The 27148-nt window shown below is 37.2% G+C and overlaps 2 protein-coding genes across 8 annotated transcripts in view; one reads left to right on the top strand and one right to left on the bottom strand.

Annotated features, from left to right (window-relative positions):
* The window catches only part of LOC137401522 (uncharacterized), an 86177-nt gene that overhangs the window by 43720 nt on the left and 15309 nt on the right, over nt 1–27148 (top strand). For 4 of the 7 annotated variants that reach the window (XM_068087914.1, XM_068087912.1, XM_068087917.1 and 1 more), the window contains exons 10-13: nt 1295–1404; nt 2812–2885; nt 17052–17155; nt 20335–20481. In XM_068087914.1, coding sequence (XP_067944015.1) covers nt 1295–1404; nt 2812–2885; nt 17052–17155; nt 20335–20481 — 435 coding nt within the window. Of the gene's footprint in view, nt 1–1294; nt 1405–2811; nt 2886–6328; nt 7470–7967; nt 9534–11740; nt 13533–17051; nt 17156–20334; nt 20482–27148 lie in introns of those variants that run through there. The other 3 variants (XM_068087913.1, XM_068087915.1, XM_068087916.1) reach the window with 3 other exon arrangements.
* Nucleotides 24591–27019, bottom strand: LOC137401861 (uncharacterized). Its single transcript, XM_068088336.1, has 2 exons — nt 27012–27019; nt 24591–25254 (listed from the first exon to the last, which is right to left on the bottom strand). Exons 1-2 carry the CDS (start codon nt 27017–27019, stop codon nt 24591–24593), a joined length of 672 nt encoding a protein of 223 aa, XP_067944437.1.

Genomic DNA, 27148 nt, shown 5'->3' with positions numbered 1-27148 from the left:
TATTAGTGTTGTCAACATGTGAACAAGGCTTTCACTCCGACTACTGATAAGGGAATATAACTCTTGTTCAATGTTATCTCTTTGTATCTGCTCCCAGTATCCTGTTAATAGACCAAGTTCTTACCTCAGTAGATACCGTGTTATCACTAACTTCATATATTTTTTCTTCGTTGGTTTTTATTGCTGAAATTTTCATGCCACCCATAAAGGTGGCGAGTGAAAGTTCTGTCTGACATACTGGAAAGATTGTTGTCTTCTTAGAAAGAAAATATCCTGATCAATTTTGGTAAGCAACGATTTGTTTAGGACACAAATCAGTAGTAATTGGCTTCAATTATAATAATAAATAAAAATAAATTGTAACATAAATTTGTTCGAAAGTGAATCAACACAATGGGTATCTATAAATACCCATTGACTGATATTATGCCACTTAAAGTTGATTAAAGTCGGTTCAACACAATTTTTAAAATCAATATTGTCTAAGATATATTGCTCATGTAAAATAAATGCAATAAATATGTAAATTAATAAGTTTTTCGTTGGTGAAGCTATGCGATAAAAGAACATTTAATAAAACCAGACCTTTTGGAGCTTTGCTTTGTATCCATACAACTGTCCCTTCTTAAATAATAATTTTAAAAAATATTTTCTAATTTCTGTTCAAACTGTAATAATAATTTACAACAACAATAAAGTTATGTCCCTTCATCAATAGCCACCACATTAGTATCAGGACACACGGAGATCATACTCATAGAGTTCATCGAAAGTGAGTGTGATAAAATGAAGCTTACTTATGAAGGTTACGTGTTCGTGAAACAAAAAGAACTGGCCCCTACCCCCCCCCCTATACTAAAACTCAACTATATGCTATATATCTTAAAGAGTCTTGCACATGGCGGGTTTCAAGGTCCTTTGCGACAGCTAACTTGGAACTCAAACCTTGGTAACATGTTTTTTTCTAATTTATTATTTGAGGAGGCAGAAGCATTGACATCACTAATTCGTATGTCTACTCCTACCCTCCTCTCTCAAATTCTTTAAAGAATGCATTGGTAGGCTTGGAGTCAGTTAAAAACGGGAGACCGACAATGTGAAGTGCCGTAGCAATAGTCATTCTTTTGTAATATTGATCTAACTTTGTAGTGAACGGAACTATGTTTTCAGATTTTATCTCATCATTTCCTATAATTTTTTCTATCCTGCTGACCTCTCTTTAGAGTTTACTGTGAAAACTGGCTAATGAAGTGTGTAGTAATAATAGAAATATGATGGTTGATATCACTTTCAGCCCTGACCTTTGATGGCTCTATGAGAATCACGAATCTAAATTTTACCAATGATCTGAATGACCCCGAGAGTCCCAGGGCGCAGAGTCTTTCTACTCAGTTTTGTGACACGGTAAGTATCAGTTGTAGCGGCAGCAGTACGTTCTCTGTGGTGGTAACAGTAAGCTCATTGTTGTGGTAACAGTAAGTTCTCTGTGGTGGTAATAGTAAGCTCGTTGTTGTGGTAACAGTAAGTTCTCTGTTGTGGTAACAGTAAGTTCTCTGTTATGGTGATAGTAAGCTCTCTGTTGTGGTAACAGTAAGTTCTCTGTTGTGGTAACAGTAAGTTCTCTGTTATGGTGATAGTAAGCTCTCTGTTGTGGTAACAGTAAGTTCTCTGTTGTGGTAACAGTAAGTTCTCTGTTGTGATAACAGTAAGTTTTCTGTTATGGTGATAGTAAGCTCTCTGTTGTGGTAACAGTAAGTTCTCTGTTGTGATAACAGTAAATTCTCTGTTGTGGTAACAGTAAGCTCGTTGTTGTGGTAACGGTAAGTTTTCTGTTGTGGTGATAGTAAGCTCTCTGTTGTGGTAACAGTAAGTTCTCTGTTGTGGTAACAGTAAGTTCTCTGTTGTGATAACACTAAGTTCTCTGTTGCGGTAACAGTAAGTTCTCTGTTGTGATAACACTAAGTTCTCTGTTGTGGTAACAGTAAGTTCTCTGTTGTGGTAACGGTAAGTTTTCTGTTATGGTAACGTTAGGTTTTCAGTCATATAGTAGCATTGGTAGACAGCTCAATAAATACTAATTTCTATTTGTATCGGCGGTACCAGCTAGTTTTAATGATAATGTTACGGCTGATAGACGGGCTCAAACAGAGAGTTGAGTTCATCTATTACTAACTAGTTTGGATTCAGAACCGCTTGAGAACATTTGGTGAATTTTAAAGTATGAATCTAATTGATTTCAATTTTTATACTTGCAGATCATTGGGATATAATAATTGTGATATATAATGGTTGATGTATAATAATTATGATACAATAATTCTGATATAGTAATTGCTATATGTTTGCGGTATAATGATTATGATATAATAACTGTGATATAATAGTTGTGATATAATAATTGCAATATAATGATTTCAAACAGTTCCTGAACAGTCAAACTTTGAACTTGGGCCCCTCATAATATCTTTGTTAAATGCAGTAAACAGCAATTGTCTGTTCTTTGGTTATTGTTTTGGGTTATACGTGTAATGCCGGTTAAGAGAGCACAATTCCAGTTTACTAATTTATATACCTCTTGTAAAGCTATAATACTCGTAGAAGTAAAAATAAAACACATTACTTACTGTGTTCGATTACCTGGTGTGTTCGATTGCGTGCGTGTGTTATTGAGATTCTTAGTGGCTGTGGGAAAAAGCTTACCATCAGACCTCAGTTTATAAATTTTTTAAGAGATGATCTAAAATTTGAGGGAGTTTTCAAATCTTCACTCGACAAGATTTTGAGTATTTAGCAAATTTTTGTTTGGTTTAGATGGAGGATGTCTTCGATCCAACTGTGAAGAACTCAGACTATACCTATCAACAGTGTCAGGTCACCAACTTCACGTAAGTTGGTTTGAGACTCACTGCGCGGCTTCCTCTTTGACTGTTATTCTTGTGTGATAGCGCCACGTGATCACTCAAGCTGTCGTATGTGTGCAGATGACTGCCTATTGGTGTTGGTGTGCTATATGATTTGGGATTGCTTTGGTGTGCTGTGTAACTACATGTTGCTTTGAGCGCGATACGCTATATCGGTGAAGGTATGCTCTATGATTTCAGCTCTAGTTGAATGAGTTTGCATCTGGGTTTTTAAAACAATGATTTTATTGATCAAACCTTCTTTTGGATAATAAAATCTTATCGTTGTTTAGTGATGCCCAGATTGCGCTAGAGAGCTAATAAGTTCTATACTTCTCACTGTCCTTTCTTTCCCCTGACTTTCCCTTCGCCCCTCAATTGTTGGAGAGATGACCAAGACGACCTGAATCAATGCGAGCGGTGTATTTGTTTTTAGTCAAGGGAGATAAATCTTAAGTTTTCATAAAGAGCATTTATAGCAGTTATAAATATTCAATTGTGAAAGATGTATAGTAGAGTAAATCAGTGCATGGCATCACAGTCCTTATCAGAATCTTGTGCTGCGAATACAACTGGGAGATGAGGATACGGGAGAAAGTGAGCAAGAAATCGCAAGGTGAGCGGCCAGATTCCCGCTTATTTCCTTTCATGTTATAATCGATCAATAATCAATCAACTGGATTGTGATTTACCTGTTTCTACTTTATTTCAAACACTTTTCTGCATAGATTTTTCTTCTACAGTTTTAGGTTTTCATTTCTGTATTCCATTGTTTATGTATTTCATCAAGAAATATGAGGTAGCTGTTCTCTGCTGACGTCCTTAATTGTCTTTTGTAGAAACGGAAGCGTTATAATCTCATTCAACTTGACCTTGACTTCTTATAATGGAGCATTTGTAAATATAACTAACCCAAAAAACATTCTGTCCATAATTGCGGATGGAGTATTTTGTCGTGAGACTAACAGTACACTGTCTAACTGCACATTTGAATACAGCAGACTTGAGTTGGATCTAAGAATTATCACTGAGCTTACCACAGTCATCAACAAGCCAACTACGAGTGGATCAGTTTCTTGGTGGGTTACTAAGTCAACACCCTTCGAAGGCTCATATACGATTCCATATGAAATACGAGGAACCACATCGCAGCCCCCTAAATCTCCCTCTATTACCACAACACGAGCGTTACCTTCTTCAACAAAGACAGTAGGCGGAAAAAAGTCTTCTATATTGACAACTAGTTTTAGTGGTAATGCATTTAGCACTGGTGCGCTCACAAGCATCCGTAGTAATATAAGCTCTCTTTTTACAACTACTGATTCGCCAACGGTTTTAACTGACTCATTCTATGAAAAGTCCTCACATTCTCCAGCAAACACTGACACGTCTACATTCGGAACCACATCAGCTGGTGACAGTTCAGCACTTCCTAGTCAAACTATGTCAACTTCTAGTACAACAGATGTTCTGGCGGGCACTCAGTTTACCAAATTAATGTCTCCGATCACTTTTACTTCCAACTTAGTTACAAGTAAAGAAGATGAAATTACAACAAATTTTTTTACAGAGTCACCAGCTCATTCTTCAGCAAAGCATGCTTCAGTCACAACATCGAGTTATCCATTTTCTCATTTAAGAAGCAGTACCACCCTGGTGGCATCAACCAACCCCGCTTCATTAACCACACCAAGTTCTACCGTCCCAGCACCTGGTGATGCCATCGCAACAGGCTACTCTATCATATCAACAAATAGTACTACAACCAGAATCTGGCCTTCTACCATCCCAGTGAATCAGGATACAGCCCAGCCTTCCACCATACATGTATACACTAATCTTTCTACTCAGCTACATTCTACCACACCTATCAGGGCATCAAGAACAATCCATCATCGCAATGGAACTTTACCCACTCTTTCAAGTTCCATTTTGAGTAGCAAAACTACCAGAACTGCTCCTCGGACAGCAACAATTTCTGTAACTCCTAATTCTGTGAGTGTAACGACAAATTTTGCATTGTCTGAAAAAGCCAGTTCTGGTGAGCAAACCTTTACAACTTCAATGGGTGTTACGAAAAAAATTGTAAAGAAAAGGCCATGTAAAGGACAAGGTACGCATCTTACGTGTGAACCTACTACAGGACCCAAATGTAAATATGTTAATCAGGAATGTATCTGTAAATGTCAGCCCTCCACTTCCTCAATTGCTACTTGAATATTATCGAGTTATGACCATGTATCTATTCATTGATTTGTATGTGATCATCGAGACATGACCATGTAACTATTCATTTATTTGTATGTGATCTGAATTATGTATGCAGTCTTATCATTACTTATTTTATATGTTTATGCAATTGTGTAATATAAAACTTAGCAAACTTATCTGTGCAGTCTAATTTTTTGTTGAATAACTTTGGGTTTTCAAAGGGCCAGATAATATAAATTTTGTTTTTTTTCGATGTTTTTATTGCCAGTCACAGCAACTGTAGCGATTTGCTTTATACGCATTATAAACTACTTTTTTGTCAAATACTTCAGATTCGTTGAGCCCTCCAGGTGCAAGCTTTATTTTAAAAATGTTTCGTCGCATTTTACCATTTTACGCATTTTAATCATCTAAAGCTTTCTTAGTAATGTGGTAGCCTATTATTTTGTAGCTGCTAAGGCGCTAGGTTTCACGTATTTCTTGGCTATTTAATCGATATGTCGTCTGCAGGATGAATGCGAAGGACTGTTCTCAAATGTTTACAATGCACCGTGCTTAAGTAATACATACAAAAAGGAACTGAACAATTCCTAGAATATATGTAAAAAAACAAAATTGATTATTAGAAGCTCTATATTTTAGGGCTTTGTCTGCTGATTTCACATATTTTGCCAATTTTTTTCACTACACAAAAGATGTTGCTTTTACTTATTTCATCGGTAAAGATTGTTATTTGACTTAATGCATCCCATCCACTAACCCCCACAATTTTAGCCAGTTTGGAATCCTGGGTGTTCCTTTCATTCCATATCCTCTCATGGTTTGTTAAAGAACATGGTGGCTAATCATTCTTAACATCTATCTATCCCTGCTGGGCTTAACAGACTGACTCCTATGATAAGACCAAGGTGAGCAGTGGTTATGTAACTTATGTTTACTCAGCGTATCCTCCCAATCATATGGTTATGTTCTTGAACTTTCTAATATTTTTCTTGTTTGTGCTTCAGAGTTGGCATCTTTCGTGTTAATCTTATTCGAATTGTTGTCAGCTATATGCAAGTTGATAAAAAAGCTAAGTTAATAATTTGTTTAAGATTGAAGTTATTTTACATTAAGTTTCTAAGTTTCATGCTGGTTTTTAAATAGTATATATGAGTTGGTAAAGCATCTTATTTATTGTAACTGAAATATTTTAAATAATTCTGCATTGTTTGTAGGCAAGGAAGTGTGATAATTCAATTTCATATTGAGTTTCTAACCAAAATCGAAGATAACCGTGATACTCAAAAAGGTCATGCCCAGATTGAGAAGCAAACAGAAGAAATTTCTCACGCTATTGAATCTAAATTGGTAACTCCATCTCAAAGCCTTAACTGGCGAGTTGACAATATCACCATCATTCCAGACTATGACGAACCTACAAATGACAATAGCGAGACGAAAGACACTAGCGAAGCTGTTGAAGAAAGTACTGAACAGTTGGCTCCAATCAGCGCGAGAATACAGACCTCTCAACCAACAAGCGAATTTATGACACATTCAATGCCTTCCGCCGCATCAAGTAATCCCAGTTCAACTGCAGCACCCGCTCGCATCGTCTCTCCTTCTTCCACAATCTTTGCACGACGCAGTACTTCAGTGATACAGAGCTCCACTCCACACTCTTCGACAATTCATTCCATCGATGACTTATCGGGTGAAAGTCTATCAGCTCAATCTAGGCCTATAACGTGTCAGATATTTTTATTTGCTAGCAATTGCCAGAGCATTTATTTTAAGTGTAATGGAGTGAATGGTGCAGTACACTGTGACAGGACTCACGCAATATCTTTGGAGAGTATCAACCTCCATTGGAATGAGTCAATGTGCTCAATCCCGGTTAATGTAGCAGTTTCACAGGAAGAATCATTAGAGGCTAACACGGCTTGCCCTGCACACGCGCAATACAAGTTTTACAACTGTACCAACACAGAACTTTCACCAGCTTTACCGATGAGGGATTATGATTATGCGATGGCTTGTTGCCCTGATGATATGAGGTTTGATCAAACGGAGATGCGATGCTTCGACTGTGATGAAAATTGCCAAGATGTCTAACTGCAGTGATACATGTTTGTTTATATATAATCCGTCCATTTAGAAAGTAGTTTGCCATAGTGTTTTTGTTTGTTTTATTCATAAAACCGTATGCTTAATAAGTATGTTTGTAATAGTGTTGAAGTAAACATGCACAATAATAAATATTTAAAATGTGCAAAAGTTGGTAAGAAGTTTGTCATGATCGAGTATGGCTGAATTGGATTACTATGGATCCACTGATTTTGATACTGGAAATAATATTTACCTTATCGACTAATACTCTAACAGTTCTGATCAATACATACCCAGTTGGCTGCATGTGAATATTTTTTCTTCTCCTCTCGTAGGATGCATGTTCCACAAACTATCATAGACACTGCCTCTATGGTTAAGGGGCGAAAGCTGAGTACCCCTGTAATTTACACAAAACTTTGACTATTGTAGATATTATTGGTCGAGTTAAGTCAACACTTATCAGCTAAATCAACAAATTGTTTCAAATTTCCTTTATTCCAATGATTACTTGATTTCCTGGAATTTGCTTTGATTGTAAGCTTCGCAAGTAAAATCTGTCAAGATCATTGGTGGCAGCCATTATAGCTAACAACCATGTCCTGCTGATTCTAACTGGTTACGGCTATTACTTACAAGGTGAGCACACTATTTCTTGCTCTGCTATGATTGCTTCAGTCTATGTGATTACAAACTGTAGCTAGTAATTCCAAGGTAATTGTAGTTTAGGGAGCCTATTCTAGTGGATAGATGCCTTGCTTGTAGAAATGGAAGTGTGATCATTCAATTTTACATGGAGTTTATTGTGGAGGTCAGAGCCGATGATGACGAGCTTCTAGATGATGAGGTAGAAGAGAAGTCTGATCTGATTGTTAAAACGATTCAAGAGGAATTGGACCATCCCCACAGTCTTGATTGGGATATACAGAATGTTACAATTAAACATAGTTTTGATGTCAAAAGCCATAAATCGAATGAAATTAGTAATCACACAAGTTCTGTATCACCTAGCACTGTCGACCATTCTTTGACCATGTCTTCACCTAGCACTGTCGACCATTCTTTGACCATGTCTTCACCTAGCACTGTCGACCATTCTTTGACCATGTCTGCACCTAGCACTGAAGACATTTTAGAGATAACGACACAAAGTGCTAGTATTGTTGATAATCGTACTGTTCTGCCCTCTATGACTACAACTACTGCAGTACCTGTTCTACCATCACTCACAACTACTGGAGTTTTGTCGTTTACTACAAATAACACGATAATAACAACATCAACAGAACCTATAACTACTAGTGATCAGTCTGGTGAAGAGGAGAGTCGATACCCTCAATTATCAGACTGTGTTATTAATCTTTTTGCAAACAGCTGTCAGAGTATTGCCTTCAAATGTAATGGGGTTCCGGATTTTTTCGCTTGCAATCATAGTCATGCTATATCTCTTTCTGCCTCAACACTTTCATGGAATAAGTCCATGTGTTCCTTGCCTATAAAAAAGGCAGCCTTTCCCGAACAGTCACTAGCCAACTGCCCTTCAAGCAGCTTATACCAGCTTTACAATTGCATCAATACGGATCAAAGTCCAAATCTACCCCTGATGGATTTCGACTATACTCTAGAATGTTGTGAAAGTGGGCAATATTTCAACGAGTCTGAAGAGGAGTGTGTAAGCTGTGATAATGATTGTCCTTATGACAGCAGTGACACCTAGCGATAGTTTAGTTGTATAGTTGGCCAGTAAAAGTCTTTGCAACATTTCCGTCCATTAACATGATATATGTATTGATTTTATTTGGTTGTACATGCTTCTTTAATTGCAGATTTATTTGATGCTAATAGCCTGATAGATAATTCTGTTTTTTGTTCGCTTAATCTGCTTCAAGGAATATTGTAGAAATTTGTCAATAGAGTGTAAGCGAAGAAAGTACACTCGAAATGCATCATCATAAGTGAAGCCTACGTAGGTACAGGAAAATATCCTTAATTTGAAAAATTCCAACTTTCAAACACTCAACAATGGCTTGATCAGCCATGGCTTCACTCAACAACAGCTTAGAGATTTTTTACCTACATTTCTTGCTGCATAGGTAGCCACTCAGCTGCAGTCATAAAATGCTGGGAATAAGACCAGGAGTTGTCTGTTTATATTTTGTATCATGTCTATTACTATCACTTTCATTCCCATGTAGCCATCTTATTATAAAGTTATATAATTTTCACAAGCACTATTTATTTTGCTGTTAATACTCTTGGATTACTTATAAATTGATTATAATGTAGTGTAATTTTTTTCTTTGGTGGCAGTATGTACCAATTTTATGTATCGTCCTAATAAATTACATAGTCTGTAAAGCTCGTTGACACTATAAAGTTATGAGTGGGCCAGTACTCCAAGCAGTTGTTGGCATTTACACATTGGACATGTTTAGTGTATAAAACCTTCACTTATGTTTGTAAAGAAATGTTATAAAGGATCACAGCATTAACTAAATTGTCAAACTTCAACAATCAGAAGTTTAGGCTTCTTTATTTCACTAAAATTGCCATCTTCGAGGACCTGGTGGAACTAACTGTCGCAGGTAGAACAAGCTGCTAATTTAAATGCGGCATTGCTTTCTCCTTGGGATGCCTCTCATTCTGCTGCGATCATATCTTTGGCAATAATTTGTTGATGCAACCGGTGTCAGCTATAGCTCATAATCATGTCCTGCCTAATCTAACAGATTGCTGGTGTTATCTCCAAGGTGAGCCTATTACAAGCTAACATCTTTTTGGGTGTGCAGCTCCTTCTGTTGCTTCCATCCTTTCTCATTCTGGTCTGTAACTGTTGGGAGAGTCAATTCTGTTTAAATTGATCTGTTTTAAGATCAAAATCAAACCATAGAGTGACATCAGAGCCGTATAGTTTCACAGAGTCCCGCCACCAACAGAAGCGTATACAGGAGCTCACTCGATTCCAAACAAACAGGCCACGCCTACTATAAGTTATAATCGAAAGGCCGCAACATTAATCAACAAAAACTACTCCCATTAGCAGTTGCTTTAAAATAGATTGTTGTATCATGAACCATTTGAAAGAAAACAAAATTTCCTACAAAAAGCTACTAATAACGTTTTTGTAAAAACGTAACGTAAATGCAAAAAAAGTGGTATTGAGAGCGAGGTATGAATATTCCATTAGAGATCAGTATGTCGATCGAGTTTGTTTGGAATCGGACGTTTTTGTTTCCGGTTTTGGTCGCGAGACTTTGTAAAGCTATATGACTCTGACAGTACATAGCTGTATAACTTCACAGAGTTTTGCTGCTAACGGATGCGTATATCGGAGTTCGCACGGCTCCAAACAAACAAGCCGTGCCCACTATTGTTTTATATATAAGTTATAATGGAGAGGCCGCAACACTAACCAACAGAAATTACTCCCATTGGCAGTCGCTCTGAAATTGATTGTTGTATTATACACCATTTGAAAAAGGAAAAAATTCCCTACAAGAAACGACAAATGATTTTCTGTAATAAAGTAAAGTAAATGCAAAGGAGTGAGAAGTTGAGAAAGAGGTATGAATATTCCATTAGAGATCAGCATGTCGATCGGGTTCGTTTGGAATCAAGCATTTTTGTTTTTGGTCACGGGACTCTGAAACTATACGACACTGAGTGACATCAGGAAGAATGAGACCATCTCACAGTTTAAGAGACGTTTATTGGTAGCGATGATTTTGTTTAATTTTGCTAGGAACCGCCACGACCCATATGCTATTAGATGCAGACTTTTCTAACAAGTAATATGGAGTGAATTTTCAATAAGCCTCAATTGGAAATTAATTTTCTTTGATGAAAACTCATATGCAACTGACCTTGACAAAAATCAAAAGATAGTGTAGTTATTTGTACTCTCAACTGATTAATTTTGTGATACTATTGCAACATAATTTTAATAAATCTTGTAATAATTGGTGGCCCTCAAGAAGACCCCCGATGTGGGGGTGTGTAAGGCGGTTGGATTAAATGGAGGAAGATATAAAAATTTAATAGTAAAACTTCTTTCCATCATCTCTGCTATAAATGAAACTGGAAAGCTGTTGCTGTATTTTGCTGAAACAGAGAAATGTTTGCATCTAATGATATGTATTATGTGGTAATTACAGTGTAAATGGATTAGCATGGTTTCGACAAGGATGCCAAAATGAACAAAGGTGTGAGTTATTGGGTGGTCTCATAATTTCTGACAGCTCTATAGAAAAGTGATTGTAGCTGATCTGGGGATTTGAATGATTCAAATTGATTATTAACGCAAAAGCTTGGTTTGGTTGCTTAAGTCATTCGCAATAATAGAAATCACTGGTGGGATTGAGGGATTCTTCTTTATTCTAGTTTATTTTAGCAAATACATTTAGTTTCATTTCTGGAAACTAGTTTTTGGAAACCGTAATTTGTATAAATTTGGTAATAAATGGAGTTATAATTGGCACCCAACAATATCACATTTATTTGGTTTGTCTATAGCTACATATTCGTTTTACATTTTGTAGAAAAGGAAGCATTCTTATGCAGTTCCACTTGGAATTTTCAACCCAAGTGGAGCACTACAATGGTACACAACAGGATATTAGTCTGAAGTCAGATGAAATCTTGAGCTCTATTAAGGTTGAGCTCAAGAATCCGACTTATGGGCTCACATGGGAGGTTGATTCTATTGCTATAGATATGACTTCTAAAATCATTGATGAGGGAAAGAATGGTCATGAAACAACCGGTTCTGATCACCTAAAGTCATCCTCTGCAACGTCTGCTGTAACAATGATCTCTACTGATATCTCCTCTGTGATCAAAATGTCAACATCTTTAGTTCCGGTTTCCACTCCAACTTCTATTTTAGTCCACAACCGAACAAGCTCTACTTTTTTTCGCACTTACACATCTAGTGGAATGCCTATAACGACACCTGTCACTACTACAACTCTTAGCGCCATTCTAGCAACTACCACATCTATTACAACCCCAACAACAGCCATAAGAACTACAACCCCAACAACAGTCATAAGAACTACAACCCCAACAACAGCCACAACCACTACAACCCCAACAACAACCACTGCAACCCCAAAAACAACCACAACAACCCCAACCACAACCCCAACAACAGCCAGAGCTACAACAACCACCACAGCAGGTGCAACTACCGCACCCTCAACAACTAGTAGAATCACAACAACAACATCAACTACTGAGCTTAGAGCTACGTCAACCACAGCAATAGAAACAATCACCACATTCAGGACACTCGGTACAACAGCGGAACCAACTGCGACTCTCCCTACGACAATGCAAGTTACAAGCATATCAACTCCGGCTTCTAATGAGGAGACGAATGATCAAATCACTGACACGATACTGTCAACCGTCACTCATTTAGTAGGCTGTGCCATTGATTTTTTTGGTACGAACTGTCAGAGCATATATTTTACATGCAATGGCAGTATTGATGAAGTTGTTTGTGATAGAGAGGATGCTATTTCTTTAAGCAGTGTAAGATTGTCATGGGATGACTCTATGTGCTCAATACCAGTAAGACGACCTGCAACGCCAGGGCAGTCGTTGCCTGGCTGCCCATCATACAGACTTTACCAGTTATATAACTGCAGCAATCCTAGTTTTGTACCACTCCTTCCAATGGCAGATTTTGGCTATACACCCGAGTGTTGCTCAGATAGACAATATTTCAATGAAACACTTGAGAGTTGTGCTGAGTGTGGTGGTGATTGTCCTCCAGGAGACAGTAGTAGCACAGTGTATTAGTACAGGGCAGATGTAGTCTAAGTTCATCCGTCCTTGTAATGCAGCGATATATTGCATCTTCTGCAGCTGATCGTTGTGCATTGTTTGGTGTCATACAGGACTATAGAAATTTGGTTAAGAAGTTTAAAACAGCCTTCTTGCAATTTGTTTCTGACTATTTGTATAAGTGATAGCATAACTCTTTACAAAACGTTTTGTTATTTTTATCGGTTGCCTGTAAAATATGTAACGATGCCTTTTTTTAGTATGTGTTGTTGTGGGTTCACTGTTATGCTTGCTGTTTCATTCCATATATTTTTGCAACAGATTTTGTTTTTGAGACTCATGATAGTGTGGGCATCGTATTATAACATTAATTAGTTGCAATTTTGGCCAGGTTTTACATAAATTTCGTCATCTGAGCAACTTTGTTTATTCTGTCACTAGGTGATTGTTTTTTCCTTTATTTTTGATGCGTGACACCATTATACTGGGTTTCAAGGAATGAAATAACTGTTCAGAGCAGTATAAAAGTATCCAATAACATATCTCGGTATTTGTTCAACTAATTGACATTGACCTGTGTTATCTCATTGTCCTTTACTCTGTTATTAGTTCTAAGTAATGGCTCATAAATATGATTTCAAAAAATACTGTTATAATAACAAACAAAAGAATTTTGTTTTCGACATTTGTTAGGACATTACAATGTACTTCACAAACAACTAAGAATGTGAATTTATTATAAAAGTTTACATTATATGATAAATTAATTATATAAGTATATATAATTATATACTTATATTATTATATAAGTGTATATATATTATATATACTTTGATTATATATGTGGAATATCTTTTATCATTTCAGGTTGCACTCAGTTCAGCATAGTAATAAATATTAGTATCTGAGAAAGTAGAACACTTGACAATTTTTAAGAGTTAGTTTGATTCTTTTCAATTGATTGTCATACTGGGCAATTTTAATCAGCTACTATGGTTTTAACTTTCCTTAAAACCCTGGTGACTGCTTGAGTCATTATTTACGTCTTTGTTAACATCATTGTTAACCTGCCATGATGACCAGGTGAGCTTGTTTCTAGTTTAGGTTGTGCATCCGTGTTAATAGCAGTTTGTCCTTGACTGCCAGATAAATAAAACAGTGAAATACAGTAGTTAATTTTATTTGGGCTACATCATATGATATGATTATACATAAAAAAAAACTCTTTTTTTACTGGTCTGGTAAGCCGCTCTCAATGGTCAGACCTTGTAGTAATCTCCAATCTTTGGTCCATTTTATCAGGTGAACTGCAAGGTTCAGTAAAAATGTAGTAGTGTGCATCAAAAACAATTTTCTACAGAGAAAGAAAAGCATTTCTACCGAACCTTATAGTTCACTTAATAAAGTGGACCAAAGATTGGAGATTACTACAAGGTCAGACCATTGAGAGCGGCTCACCAGAAAAGTTTATACAAGATTCTTTTAATGTATAATCATATCAATGATGTAATCCAAATAGAATTAAAGACTTTACTTCACCATTTTATTTATCTGGCAGTCAATGACAAACGGCTATTAATAAGGATTTACCACCTAAACTAGAAACAAGATAACCCGTTCATCATAACAGGTTAACAATGATGTTAACAATGATGTAAATAATGACTATCAGTCATCAGGGTTTCAAGGATCATTGAGGTGTCTATCCTGTGTGTGTCTATTAGTGTTGGGCCGGTATCTAGTTTAGTGCCGGATCGGATATCCTTGCACATTTTTATCGGTTTTCCCGGTATCGATATCTTCGGTATCCTTTGCCAACTAAGAAAGTTCGGTATTGTCGGTACTATTGTTCGGTATGTGGTTATCAGTGTGTCTTTAAATTGTTTAAACTTTAAATCATAACTGTCTCGAACAATTTTTATCGTTGTGCAAAAAGTAGCTTGTGCAAAAAACATTCTTTGGTCAGCAGTATATTGTTACGGCAAAGAGACTCCTTGTATTAGAAAGCCAACAAAGAAAGATGGACATATAATTTTCATAATAGATGCTTTTATTGTTTATTCTATTAAAAATATAGTTATTGATACAAACGTTATGTATAATAATAAAGAACAGATAGATAATGGCAAGGGGCTCTCTTTGTTAAATACCCTAGGACACTTATATTTCGCTAGTATTTAGTTTCGTGAGTAGCACACAGTAAAATTTCGCTGCAACTTAATTTCGTGGCTCTGATGAGTGCGAAACTATAGTGGTGTGAAAATAAATGCAGTGGAAAAAACATTACATTCCTCAGGTCCAGTTCACTAATAAGAAAAAATTCAATTTGGGAATAGTTCGTATTTGTAAACCACAGGTTGAAATGTGTGGGTGAGATCGACAATTCAATTTGATCACTTGCTGCCATTTGTTTCTTAGACTATCAATGACGTCTAGGTCCCTCCCGCCTTGACTTTCACACTCGAATCCCAAGAAGAAGAAAATAGATAGGTAACAACCAACTTCACAACCAAAACTGTATAACCCTTACGCTGCCATAAACGCATTTATGCGTTTTCTAGGGGCTACTGACATAAACGCATTTTCTGACTTTCTCAGCAATTGTCTGGTAACCTGATTTTATTATTTGTTGACCACATAACCCACGGTCTTTTAAGTGTTTTATGAAATTGACTGTGTTGTCCGAAGATTTCTCTATAAAATCAGCCTAAAACAACGAAGCAATTTTAAACTTTTGTTTGATAATTTCTAATCTAAAAACGAACATTTTTCTGCGAGTTCATTAACTACCCCGCGCGAGTCGTAAAACAGGTAATTAGTTGTTGATGACATAATAGCCAGTTTAGATTTTCGTGATAATACAGATAATTAAAGTAGAACTTGAAAAATACTGTATACATATCATGAAGCAATATCGGCAATTTCGGTAAAATGGCTGACACTAGGCCGGTAACGAATTTGTACATGATTGGCAGTGAAAGAGATAATGTGGTTGGACCTGATGAGGGTTGATATTGTTTTTGGATGGTAATAAAATTCATCACTGCAATAATTATTCTTCAATTTTATGACTTCACCTACCAGACTTTCATTCTCATCAGTTACAAATTCGATGACTAAACTGATATTGCTTTGCCATGCCGCTCAGTTGGTGTATTAGCTATAATGAGTATACCAGAAATTTCCCATTTATCCTAACCACAGACGAAAGTTGCCTGCATTTCTAATATTACGATTTTATTGTGGATATCAATGAACAAAGCTATTTAACTTCGCGTTTTTGCTCGTTCGTTATGAGTTTAGTTTCGCTCATTAAATTTTCGCGAGATGATTACACCGCGAAAACGCGAAAGTTAGATGCCGCGAATACATAAGTGTCCTAGGGTATACTGAAACAGTTTAAAAAAATCTTACTATCACATATTGTAATCAGGTAATGTAATCACATAATTATACGCAGTCCAATTAGAGTCCAATCCCGTTAGTCTTTATACGTCCTCCCATCTGTGTAGAACTCCCAAACCTTCGAGGCTGGTGGTATTATCAATGTAACATAATATAATAGTAGATACAGTAAGCGTGGAAATTTTCGTTGAATTTGTTTGCCAATCCGTGCTGAGATTAGCATGTTCGTCATGAAGCGTTTTAAAAATCTCTCCGGATATCCATATAACCATTTACCGGTAGGCTTTTACGGATAAATACCGATCATATCAAACTGGTCGCTGATACCTAGCTGACACCAAAAATGATTGGTTTCCTTGGATACCGAGAATCCCTCGATATCGGTAAGAGTGGATAACCCAATACCGGCCCAACACTAGTGTCTATGGGGTCTATGCTGTATGTGTCTTTGGTGTCTGTGCTGTGTGTGTACATGCTGTGTGTGTCTGTGCTGTCTGTGCTGTGCTGTCTGTGCTGTGTGTGTGTCTGTGCTGTGTGTGTCTGTGCTGTGTGTGTCTGTGCTGTGTGTGTCTGTGCTGTGTGTGTTTATGCCGTATATAGGGGGATAGTTGAACACTCTTTAAAACAACCTGCAAGCTGTTTTCTTTGTTGTAGAAAAGGCAGTGTCATTGTCCTGTTTGAGCTCACCTTTCACCGATCTCACACGAGTAATACATCGGTTGATCTTATCATAGTTGAGGCAATAAAAGACAACTTCGGTAAGTTTATATTCATCCAAATCTTTCGATATTAATGAACCCTTCAAAAATCTACTGTAAATTCGAAGCATGATGCTACATCCTAACCGTGATGCTACATCCTAACTGTGATGCTACATCCTAACCGTGATGCTACATCCTAACCGTGATGCTACATCCTAACCTTGATGCTACATCCTAATCGTGATGCTACATCCTAACCGTGATGCTACATCCTAATTGTGATGCTACATCCTAATCGTGATGCTACATCCTAATCGTGATGCTACATCCTAACAGTGATGCTACATCCTAATCGTGATGCTACATCCTAACAGTGATGCTAAATCCTAACCGTGATGCTACATGTACATCTTAACGGTGATGCTACATCCTAACCGTGATGCTACATCCTAACCTTGATGCTACATCCTAACCTTGATGCTACATCCTAATCGTGATGCTACATCCTAACCGTGATGCTACATCCTAATTGTGATGCTACATCCTAATCGTGATGCTACATCCTAATCGTGATGCTACATCCTAACAGTGATGCTACATCCTAATCGTGATGCTACATCCTAACAGTGATGCTACATCCTAACCGTGATGCTACATCCTAACCGTGATACTACATCCTAACCGTGATCCTACATCCTAACTGTGATGCTACATCCTAACCGTGATGCTACATCCTAACCGTGATCCTACATCCTAACCGTGATGCTACATCCTAACCGTGATCCTACATCCTAACCGTGATGCTACATCCTCCATTGTAAAGAAACATTCACTATGTTTCCGTGACGCGATTAACAGATTAATCCGTAAGTTCTCGTCATTCCCAAGATGGAAACAGCAAAAACCCGGGAGTCAAGCGAGTTCTGTGACTCGCAGGTTTCCATCGAATGTGTCATGTTTGCAAAAGATGGAAACTGCGCTTGCGAGTGATACGCAAAAGAATGCTTCCCAATATTCTACATTAAACATTTTTCTCGCTTCAGTCGTTCTTACTTTGATTTGATTTACAGGAGATGATCTCTGCCATAGAATTTTTTATATTTCCTAACACAGCTTCCGCATTAATTCGCGACATGCGAATATCCACTGAAACACTTATCACACGGTAATTCAACGTGCGCACAACTCCAAATTCATATTATTCACTCAATGGAAACGTAGTGATTGGAGCAGGTCCTTTTCTGCTATACACTGTGTTTACAAGGCATATTTTTGTCTGCCACCGCTGAGCAAACCTTCCAGCCCTGCAATATATTTTCAGCAAGCCGTGTCAAGGACATAGAGATATTCTAATTGCGAATGTTACGGTCTAGCAGATCGATAGCCTTTAGCTTATAATTATCTAGCATTGGTAATTCTTCTTCTCAGCTTGTAAATAATATGATTAAAAATTCTGTGAGGTCATCTTCAAAATTTTTCCATTAACTGAAAAGCTGCAATAGGTATTTCTTCCTTTATATGTAGTGGCCACAGTAGTGGTACGTCAAATCTAGTTAATCCAGGTGTTGGCTTACTCCAGGAGTGCTTCTAAACAAAATTTTCACACTGTATGCTCATTGGTTGGTGCAATTCTCACATTGTATGCTCATTGACTGGGAGAATTTTCACATTGTATGCTCATTGGATGGTGCAATTCTCAGATTGTATGCTCATTGACTGGGAGAATTTTCACATTGTATGCTCATTGGATGGTGCAATTCTCACGTTGTATGCTCATTGACTGGGAGAATTTTCACATTGTATGCTCATTGGATGGTGCAATTCTCACATTGTATGCTCATTGGCTGGCAGAGTTCTCATATTGTATGCCCATTGGCTGGTAGAATTCTCACATTGTGCACACTACCAACTGCTTCACTCAACTACCTTTTTACATCTAAGAATAATTGTGCGCATAGTTATTACACGTAATGATCTCTCACAGCGCGTAGGGACTGCTAGCGCACTAGTGGGCATAGAAAGTACACTGAAATAGTATTTTCACAGCACGATTTTAGGTATAAGACAATTGTCACTAGTACTTTTAGAAATTATAAGATCACTAGAGGGCGCTTATTGAATACTAGCACCCTAATAGGCTAGTGCGCTGTGACAGATCATCAGCTGGTACGATAAAGCACAGAAAATATCTGCATAAGCTACAGTTTATATATAAAAATTTAAATGTTGGTCTGTGTGTCGTTAGTCGTTCGTTCAGGAACGAAAAATCTGGTTCACACTGAATTTTAACTTAGAACCTTTAGGTCTGCGGACAGGCGTGCTAAACCATTAGACTAGGTGTCTAACTGGCCGTAGCAATCAATAACTGTGAACATACTTATGCACCTGCCAATCTTTAATGGCTTCGCGCTTGAGTTAAGGCGCTAGAAATAGTGATTGCGTGAGAGATCGTAATGAAATATCTTAAATTGATTAACCAAAATTATAATAACATCTCTAATTATAGTAAAGTTTCTAGCTTAAGTTATTAAAATTCATTGAGTAAAGAAAATTCACCAATTAAAAATATATTTCTCATACAAAAAGCTTTTTTTTATTCGTACAGTGTCGGGCATTCAGCTGGTTATTCCAGAGGCAATCTATTAGCTCAGGGGTTGAGAGTGATAGTATATTATGCTAAATGTCAGGAGTTCGAATCCTGTACAGTGTAATCTTTGTCTCAACCTCCATCATGGCTTTGAATGGACAGATTGATGCACATGGTTCATATTGTAAAGAAAGTACCAGCAACAGCAAGCACCAAAATTCTCCATGTTGGTTGCTCGTGTCTATTATGTGTGAATGAGGGTTTCTTGTGTATGGTTCCAAGTTGGTAAACACTGTTGAGTCCTTTCCCTATTTATGTGCAATTATATGTATATGTATAATCCTTTGTGTTTTATTAATGTTGGTAGGTAGTGGCGATGTTGTATCACCCTCCATATTATCCAGAAATTTTAGGGTTATACGTGTATATTATCCTCCTTGAGCGAAGCAAATGTAGCAGAGCATTAGTACTGTTCAAACTGTGTCAGTACGAAAGCATGAAACAGTGACGTTGCATTGCAGCGTGGATGATGCATTTGGTAGAAGATTTTGTGCAGCTCGCCTGTGTCATTATCTGTGAAAGCAGTTACAATTATGGCTGATATTTGCTGCCTTCAGTTTCAATGCATATTATTATTGTCTGTTCGCAGGTGTGTTTGAGGTAGACAACGCAAGTATTAGTATCATCGAGAAAATCAACCAGGTTTCCCCGACTGCCGATACTAATCTCACTTCCCTTCCGATGACCAGCAGCAGTCTTGGTCTAACAACTACGACCTTTCAGACGCCGCTTACAGGTTAGCTATCAGTTTCCTTATCACTCTTGCATTCTTATTTGTACTCAAGTCTTTGAGAGTTCTTCTAAATGTTACTTCTGTACAGTTGAAGCTGTGCATACGTGAGCCTATTATCGGGCAGATTTTGTTGTTTGGCTGATGAATTTTGATATGTTTTGGTTGACGGCCATCGCACAAAAAGTCAGCCCAACTGTAGTTTGAACAAGTTCAAATTGCAGATGATTGGTCAACCGTGTCAACCAATCATTGCACCGACTTTCGTTTTCTCACCCAAAACAAGTTCGTAATGATACGCGCTGTCTTTTTGTAGTGCGCTAATTACCCATAGTAGCAGGTTATTGCTGACTTTTATGTCCTTAGTTTATTCACTCTATGGCCTTCACCTTGGTGTGTAGTCCATGTATTCATACCAAGGTCTGCAAGATCCACTTTAAACTGTATTTATGTGAAAATCAAACGTGTGGTTATATAAATTCCTTAAAGGTTGACTTGCAACAAAATTCACATCACAGTTATTTGGTATCAAAAGATTCACCATGTCTTACTCTGTTGTGTTGTAGGTGCCAAATATGTGGAAATGTAATTACAAGCTCTTGAAAGCTAAAACACGAAAAGCCACCGTAGATTGGAATCTCTTTATTTCTCTGACGCAGTCATGAAATTTGGTTATTGTCTTGTCACGTGATGTTCTCACGTGAATAGAAAAGCCAATAAAAAGCTCAATATAAAACTTATCGTAGCACTAGTTTATGACAAACACTTCGGGTTTTACCGAAGACCCCGTATCAAATATAGATGCTCGCTACTTTACAGTTTTTTTTCGGTTTGGTCTAATCGGCGAGTCGTAATCTGATCATGTGACCCAATACTTCGCAAATAATTACTGCAGCATTTTTCAATTATCACAAGTGACCAACAGGCTCGTCATGATTATCAGACAATGATATGTACTCCTTCAAGCTAAGGCTAAAAAATTAAACGAATTTTTACGGTAAGTTATAAGATATCACTGCTAAAAGTGACAGCATTACAATGACGATAAAACAGACGCGTAAGAACAATAGACATGGTTTTATTGAATGCGTGAAGTATATTTGTGAAAATATGTCGACGAATAAGGTTGCATGAAAGTGTAAACAGAAACCATCTACCACAGCTATGTCACATTTGAGCCGTTTTGGTTAGAGAATCCAAACTACAGCGGTCTCGTGTGGCTGCGATTAACTGTTCGTTTTTGAGCTTTTAAGAGCTTGTAATCACATTTCCACATATTTTGCCCCTACAACACAACAGAGTAAGACATGGTGAATATTTTCATATCAAATAACTGTAATGTGAATTTTGTTGCAAGTCAACCTTTAAAATTATGAAATTTGTGCGTAAGCGTTATTATTAGTGCACTCATAGTCTTCCATGGTTTTACGTTAGTCTTTAGTAATAGTAGTTAATTATTCACTTACAAGGCAGCGCATCACTGACCAAATTTGCTCAAAAATAATTTTGGTTTTGTAGCTATCTATAAAATGATTTACTCCTCATTTCGCCTACCTATATAGACCACCAATATTTTAATTAAGAACTACTGCAAGCTCTACTTTGACGACTACCCAAATGAAAAATTTTTTTAGTATCATATGATTCTCAATAATGTCCTGTTTAGACCTAATTATAAACAAAATAATTATAGGTACTTTTACTGACAAAAAAGCAAAGATATACCATGTGTTGCTAAAACTGGAAAGTATTCAGTATAAACCATGAGTTACCTAACTTAGAAACATAACATAGCATTAATCGTCTTATCTTTTTTTATTTTGACAAGATTATTGACCCAAGTGGCACATTCACTCTGTTCATTGCGCACTGACACACTGTTCCCTGCAACACTGAGGATGGCCTATCATAGAGGAAGTCAAACAAACGTATCCATTTTCTATTTGTTACTCTCTACATTATCAAGTCTTATTGGTATTCATCGCTTTCTTGAAAGTGCCACTTTAGTTTTGTACAACAACATGACTCTAACTCGGTATAACAACATGACTCTAACTCTGTGTTACAACATGACTCTAACTCAGTACAACAACATGACTCTAACTCAGTATAACAACATGACTCTAACTCAGTATAACAACATGACTCTAACTCAGTACAACAACATGACTCTAACTCAGTACAACAACATGACTCTAACTCAGTATAACAACATGACTCTAACTCGGTATAACAACATGACTCTAACTCAGTACAACAACATGACTCTAACTCAGTACAACAACATGACTCTAACTCAGTATAACAACATGACTCTAACTCAGTATAACAACATGACTCTAACTCACTATAACAACATGACTCTAACTCGGTATAACAACATGACTCTAACTCAGTATAATATCAGTGTGCCACTTCAGTCATGGCAATTCTGATGTTTGGTGGCAGCTTTCATCTTTTTCTCCTTCAGTGCTTTCTATCATTCAGTTTGTGCTTTGAACAGCTATTGGTGAAATTTAAACACCTGTTTGCCATACATAGAAACTTCCAGGAAGAAGTCTCTTATGGAGGTGTGTTAAAGCACGGCTAGCATATTATAATATTTATCAGAAAATTTCTTTACATTGGAAGATTTATTTGTATTTTTATTTACTTTAGACTGGAGGATTGTCAAGTACATTCTAAAATCATGGTCACCCTCTAATGAAATACATAACCGGCGCTTGACATAGTCATATATATGTCTATGCACAACATTGCAGATACATAACCGGCGCTTGACATAGTCATATATATGTCTATGCACAACATTGCAGATAGAGAGACCGATAAAAATTTGTTCAAGCCGTGACACACGGCATAGATTTAATAAAAATGTCATTTTCTATTTACCTTTTCCGATTCAAGTGTTATTCTCTAACTCAGAACCTGAACGGTTGGTCATGCTTATTGAAAACATCCACATGGAAACCCATGTATATGTTCTTCATTAAAACAGCAATTCTAGTATAGGTGATAAATCAGTCACTTGATGTGATAAATAAATAAAACACAAGAAAAATCCTGTTCAGGGAAAGTCAGTTCCTTCACCCAACTCTTTAAGTTACTGCGCTGTCGATGGCGGTCAACGCAGTGGTTTAGATACAGTGCATAGTCTGCCAGATGAATTGGGAAACTGCCCACAGCATTGTTGTGCCTAGCAAGGGCTTTATTAATGAGTTCACATGTCAGTGAGATGTCATAAACAGTGCACCCTCGAGATACGGTTATAATCCATTCAGTTTCCTACAGTAACTTTAGTGTATTTAGTGTATTTATTGGTTATGATCTGCATTAAAATGTAACATCACAGTGTGCTATGTGCAATACGTACCATAGAGACAGAGATCATAGAGACCTTTGAAACAGATGTATGTATAACATAAACTTTGAATTTACCTTAAATGAATTAAGCTTACTAAGCAGACTTGAAGCAAAGCTTTAGTCTGTATTTTTAATTATTTTACTGAACTTCAACATTTTATCACTAAAATTCTATCACCCATCAGTTACCGGCTTCGTTTTCACTCTAACTTTTAGCCGACCTCATTAAACTTTTTTTCGACTTAATTCGCCAAAAAAACTTCAGCGATGCTGTTTTTGAAAGATGTTCTGTTTAATATGTAAGGAAGTGGATTTTTATTAGTAGGTTAAAAGAATTTATCTGACCACAGACCTTTTGTTTCAAGGTATTGCAACTCCAAATTTGCTATTGGTTTTAAAGGGAAAATATTACCGTTTTTCACACAAGAAATGTTGAACTGAGAAAAATCTTCATCATGTCTCTTCCAAGCGTTGTGAAAATGATTTCGGCGAACAGCATTTTAACGTCTGTGTTATTTCGTCGTACGTAATAAGCACACCAACTGCCAAATTTGAACTCGGGCAAAATTTTTGTTAAATTTATTTTGGTGAAATAAGATTTGTATGGCGAGGTGGAAAAATCGTTGTGTTCCACTTCGTAAGGCGAAAAAAATCGTATAACAGGGTAATCATATCCCGAGGGTGTATTGTAACGTCATGCGGTTGTGTTCGGCTTTAACAGTTGATTCCAATTTGTACATTTATCGCATTGTCTAATTGACTCCATTGTAGCTCAGCGGACTGAATCTGGTCCCATCACTACTGATTTCCTTGCTAGTGTAGCAGAATTTACTAGTAGTCAAACTACTAGCATTACTACTGGCGAGACCACTACCAGCACTACTACTGGTTCTCTTGCTAGTACCATGGCTGGTACTAATGGGGATGATATCACCACTAGTATTACTCGTACTACTGTTGGCACTACTAGTACTGCTGCTGGTACTACTGTTGACACTACTACTACTGGTATTACTACTAGTCCTGATGCTGGTACTACTGGTATTACTGATGCTGGTACTACTACTAGTACTGATGCCGGTACTATTAGTGGTACTAATGACAGTACTACTGGTGGTACTTATGCTGGTGTTACTGGTTGTACTGATGCTAGTACTACTGGTTGTACTGATGCTAGTAGTACTGATGATACTGATGCTAGTACTACTGGTGTTACTGATGCTAGTACTAATGGTGGCACTATTATTAGTACTGCTAGTATCACTGGTTGTACTATGACTAATACTAATGATGGTACTACAATTACTACTGCCAGTACTTCTGCTACTGATGCTGGTACTGATGGTGGTACTAGTGCTGGCACTACTACCGGTTGTAATGCTAGTACAACTACGGGTTCTTCTGCTGCTGCTATCACTGAAATTACAAGCAGCAGCGCCGAATCAACAGGTCTGGTCACATCTCACCCTACGTGTGGGTTCTCTTAGTCTTTCTTTTTCTCTAGCTCTCTGCATCCCGGTGATGGTCATGCTGCCCTTTTATCGCTGCCTTTTCTGCCCATTCAATTTTTAGAAGAAGGTTTTGGTTGATCATTAGACTGAGCTCGTGTAATAGTATGAAAGTTGAAGTGTAGGTCACCCCACTTCAACTTCAATGAAGTTAGGTAGAAAGTCATTCAAGGATTTTGCTTTATTTGTGAACAAGGTATTATTATATCTCACAACTTTGAATACCCAACAAAATAATGTTATTCGATGGATTTTAATATTTGCGAATTCGCGGGCAGACAATTCCACGAATGGTTAAGATATGCGAATTATTACAATTGTTGGCTCTTTTTGAAAAAAAGGGGGAAAATAACTACTACATAAAATTAAAAACTAGTTGTCAGTCGTAGTCAGTAAACATAGCTGAGTTCCAAACATATTTTGCTATTACAGGTTTGAGTTGCGCCCGTGGTCAATGCATCACAATTGTTTACAAAATTATCTAAGGCTGTCACAATTCCTTAAGACTACAGCATGTCGTCGTCATCTCGCAGTTTTTCACTGTGAAATCACCTCCAACAACTTCTAATACTGAAGTATGATTACAACATCGACAATGATGGTTTTCATTTAGACTTTGTATATATATGATTTGATTTGCAGATACAATTACATATAAAATGAAAAACTCATAAAAAGTTAAACACGTGCTATAAGTATGTGAAGGTTTTGCACTCTATTACTAACTGGATTCATGGATTAATTTATTCACGTGTCTGGTCTTCCGCGAATAAAATAGTCTGCGAAAAGACAACCTTTGTGAAACATAACTCTGTGATTAATATTGTCTTGAACGTTGTTTTATAAAAAGCAGTAATGTTTTTTATCCGCAAGAGACTAAAGTTATACGTACATGGAATGCTTTCATCCCATTAGCTGAACCGAATAGGCCAAGCTGGGAGGGGATAGTCCTGCTGGTCGAACAGCGCAAGCCATTTTTAGTTCTAAGTTCAACTCCATGACTTTTCAATCGTCGTGCAACCTAAGGATTCATGGTTACGTCTAGTTTCATTGTACTACTTTATGATAATTGTTTGGATTATTGTATGTACTATAGTTTAACGCGTCTTCGAAGCAAAAGTACAAAGTCTAAAAAGTTGCCACGTCATGGTATAAAATGGAGTACTGAAACTGTATCCGGTTTTACTGGCGACCTCAGTGTGACTCTAAATTAAAGCCGGTTTCACATTGATCACCATTCATGCACAAAACTGACAGAACTGATGGCACATGTGTGTGAACATTGTCATATAACTGACAGAGAACTGATGGCACATGTGTGTGAACATTGTCATAAAACTGACAGAGAACTGATGGCACATGTGTGTGAACATTGTCATAAAACTGACGGAGTACTAATGGCACATGTGTGTGAACATTGTCATAAAACTGACGGAGTACTAATGGCACATGTGTGTGAACATTGTCATAAAACTGACAAAGAACTGATGGCACATGTGCGTTATCATTGTAATAAAACTGACAATGATACCACGCGCGCACGCACACTCGCGCACACACACGTACACACATGTACACGCACACACACATACATACACATACACACACCACACACACTCTCACACACACTCACTCACACTCTCGCAGTCACACACACTCACTCACACTCTCATAATCACTCTCACTCACTCTCACACACACTCACTCACACCATCAGTACTCTGTCATAAAACTGACAGAGTACTGATGGCACAAACGCGTGAACATTGTCATAAAAGACCTACTTGGCCAATGTGAACTGA

This window comes from Watersipora subatra, chromosome 8 (genome assembly GCF_963576615.1).
Source record: "Watersipora subatra chromosome 8, tzWatSuba1.1, whole genome shotgun sequence".
In the NCBI taxonomy this organism is placed as follows: domain Eukaryota; kingdom Metazoa; phylum Bryozoa; class Gymnolaemata; order Cheilostomatida; family Watersiporidae; genus Watersipora; species Watersipora subatra.
The sequence above is the reverse complement of the archived record's forward strand: the minus strand, read 5'-3'. Positions and strand labels throughout refer to the sequence as shown.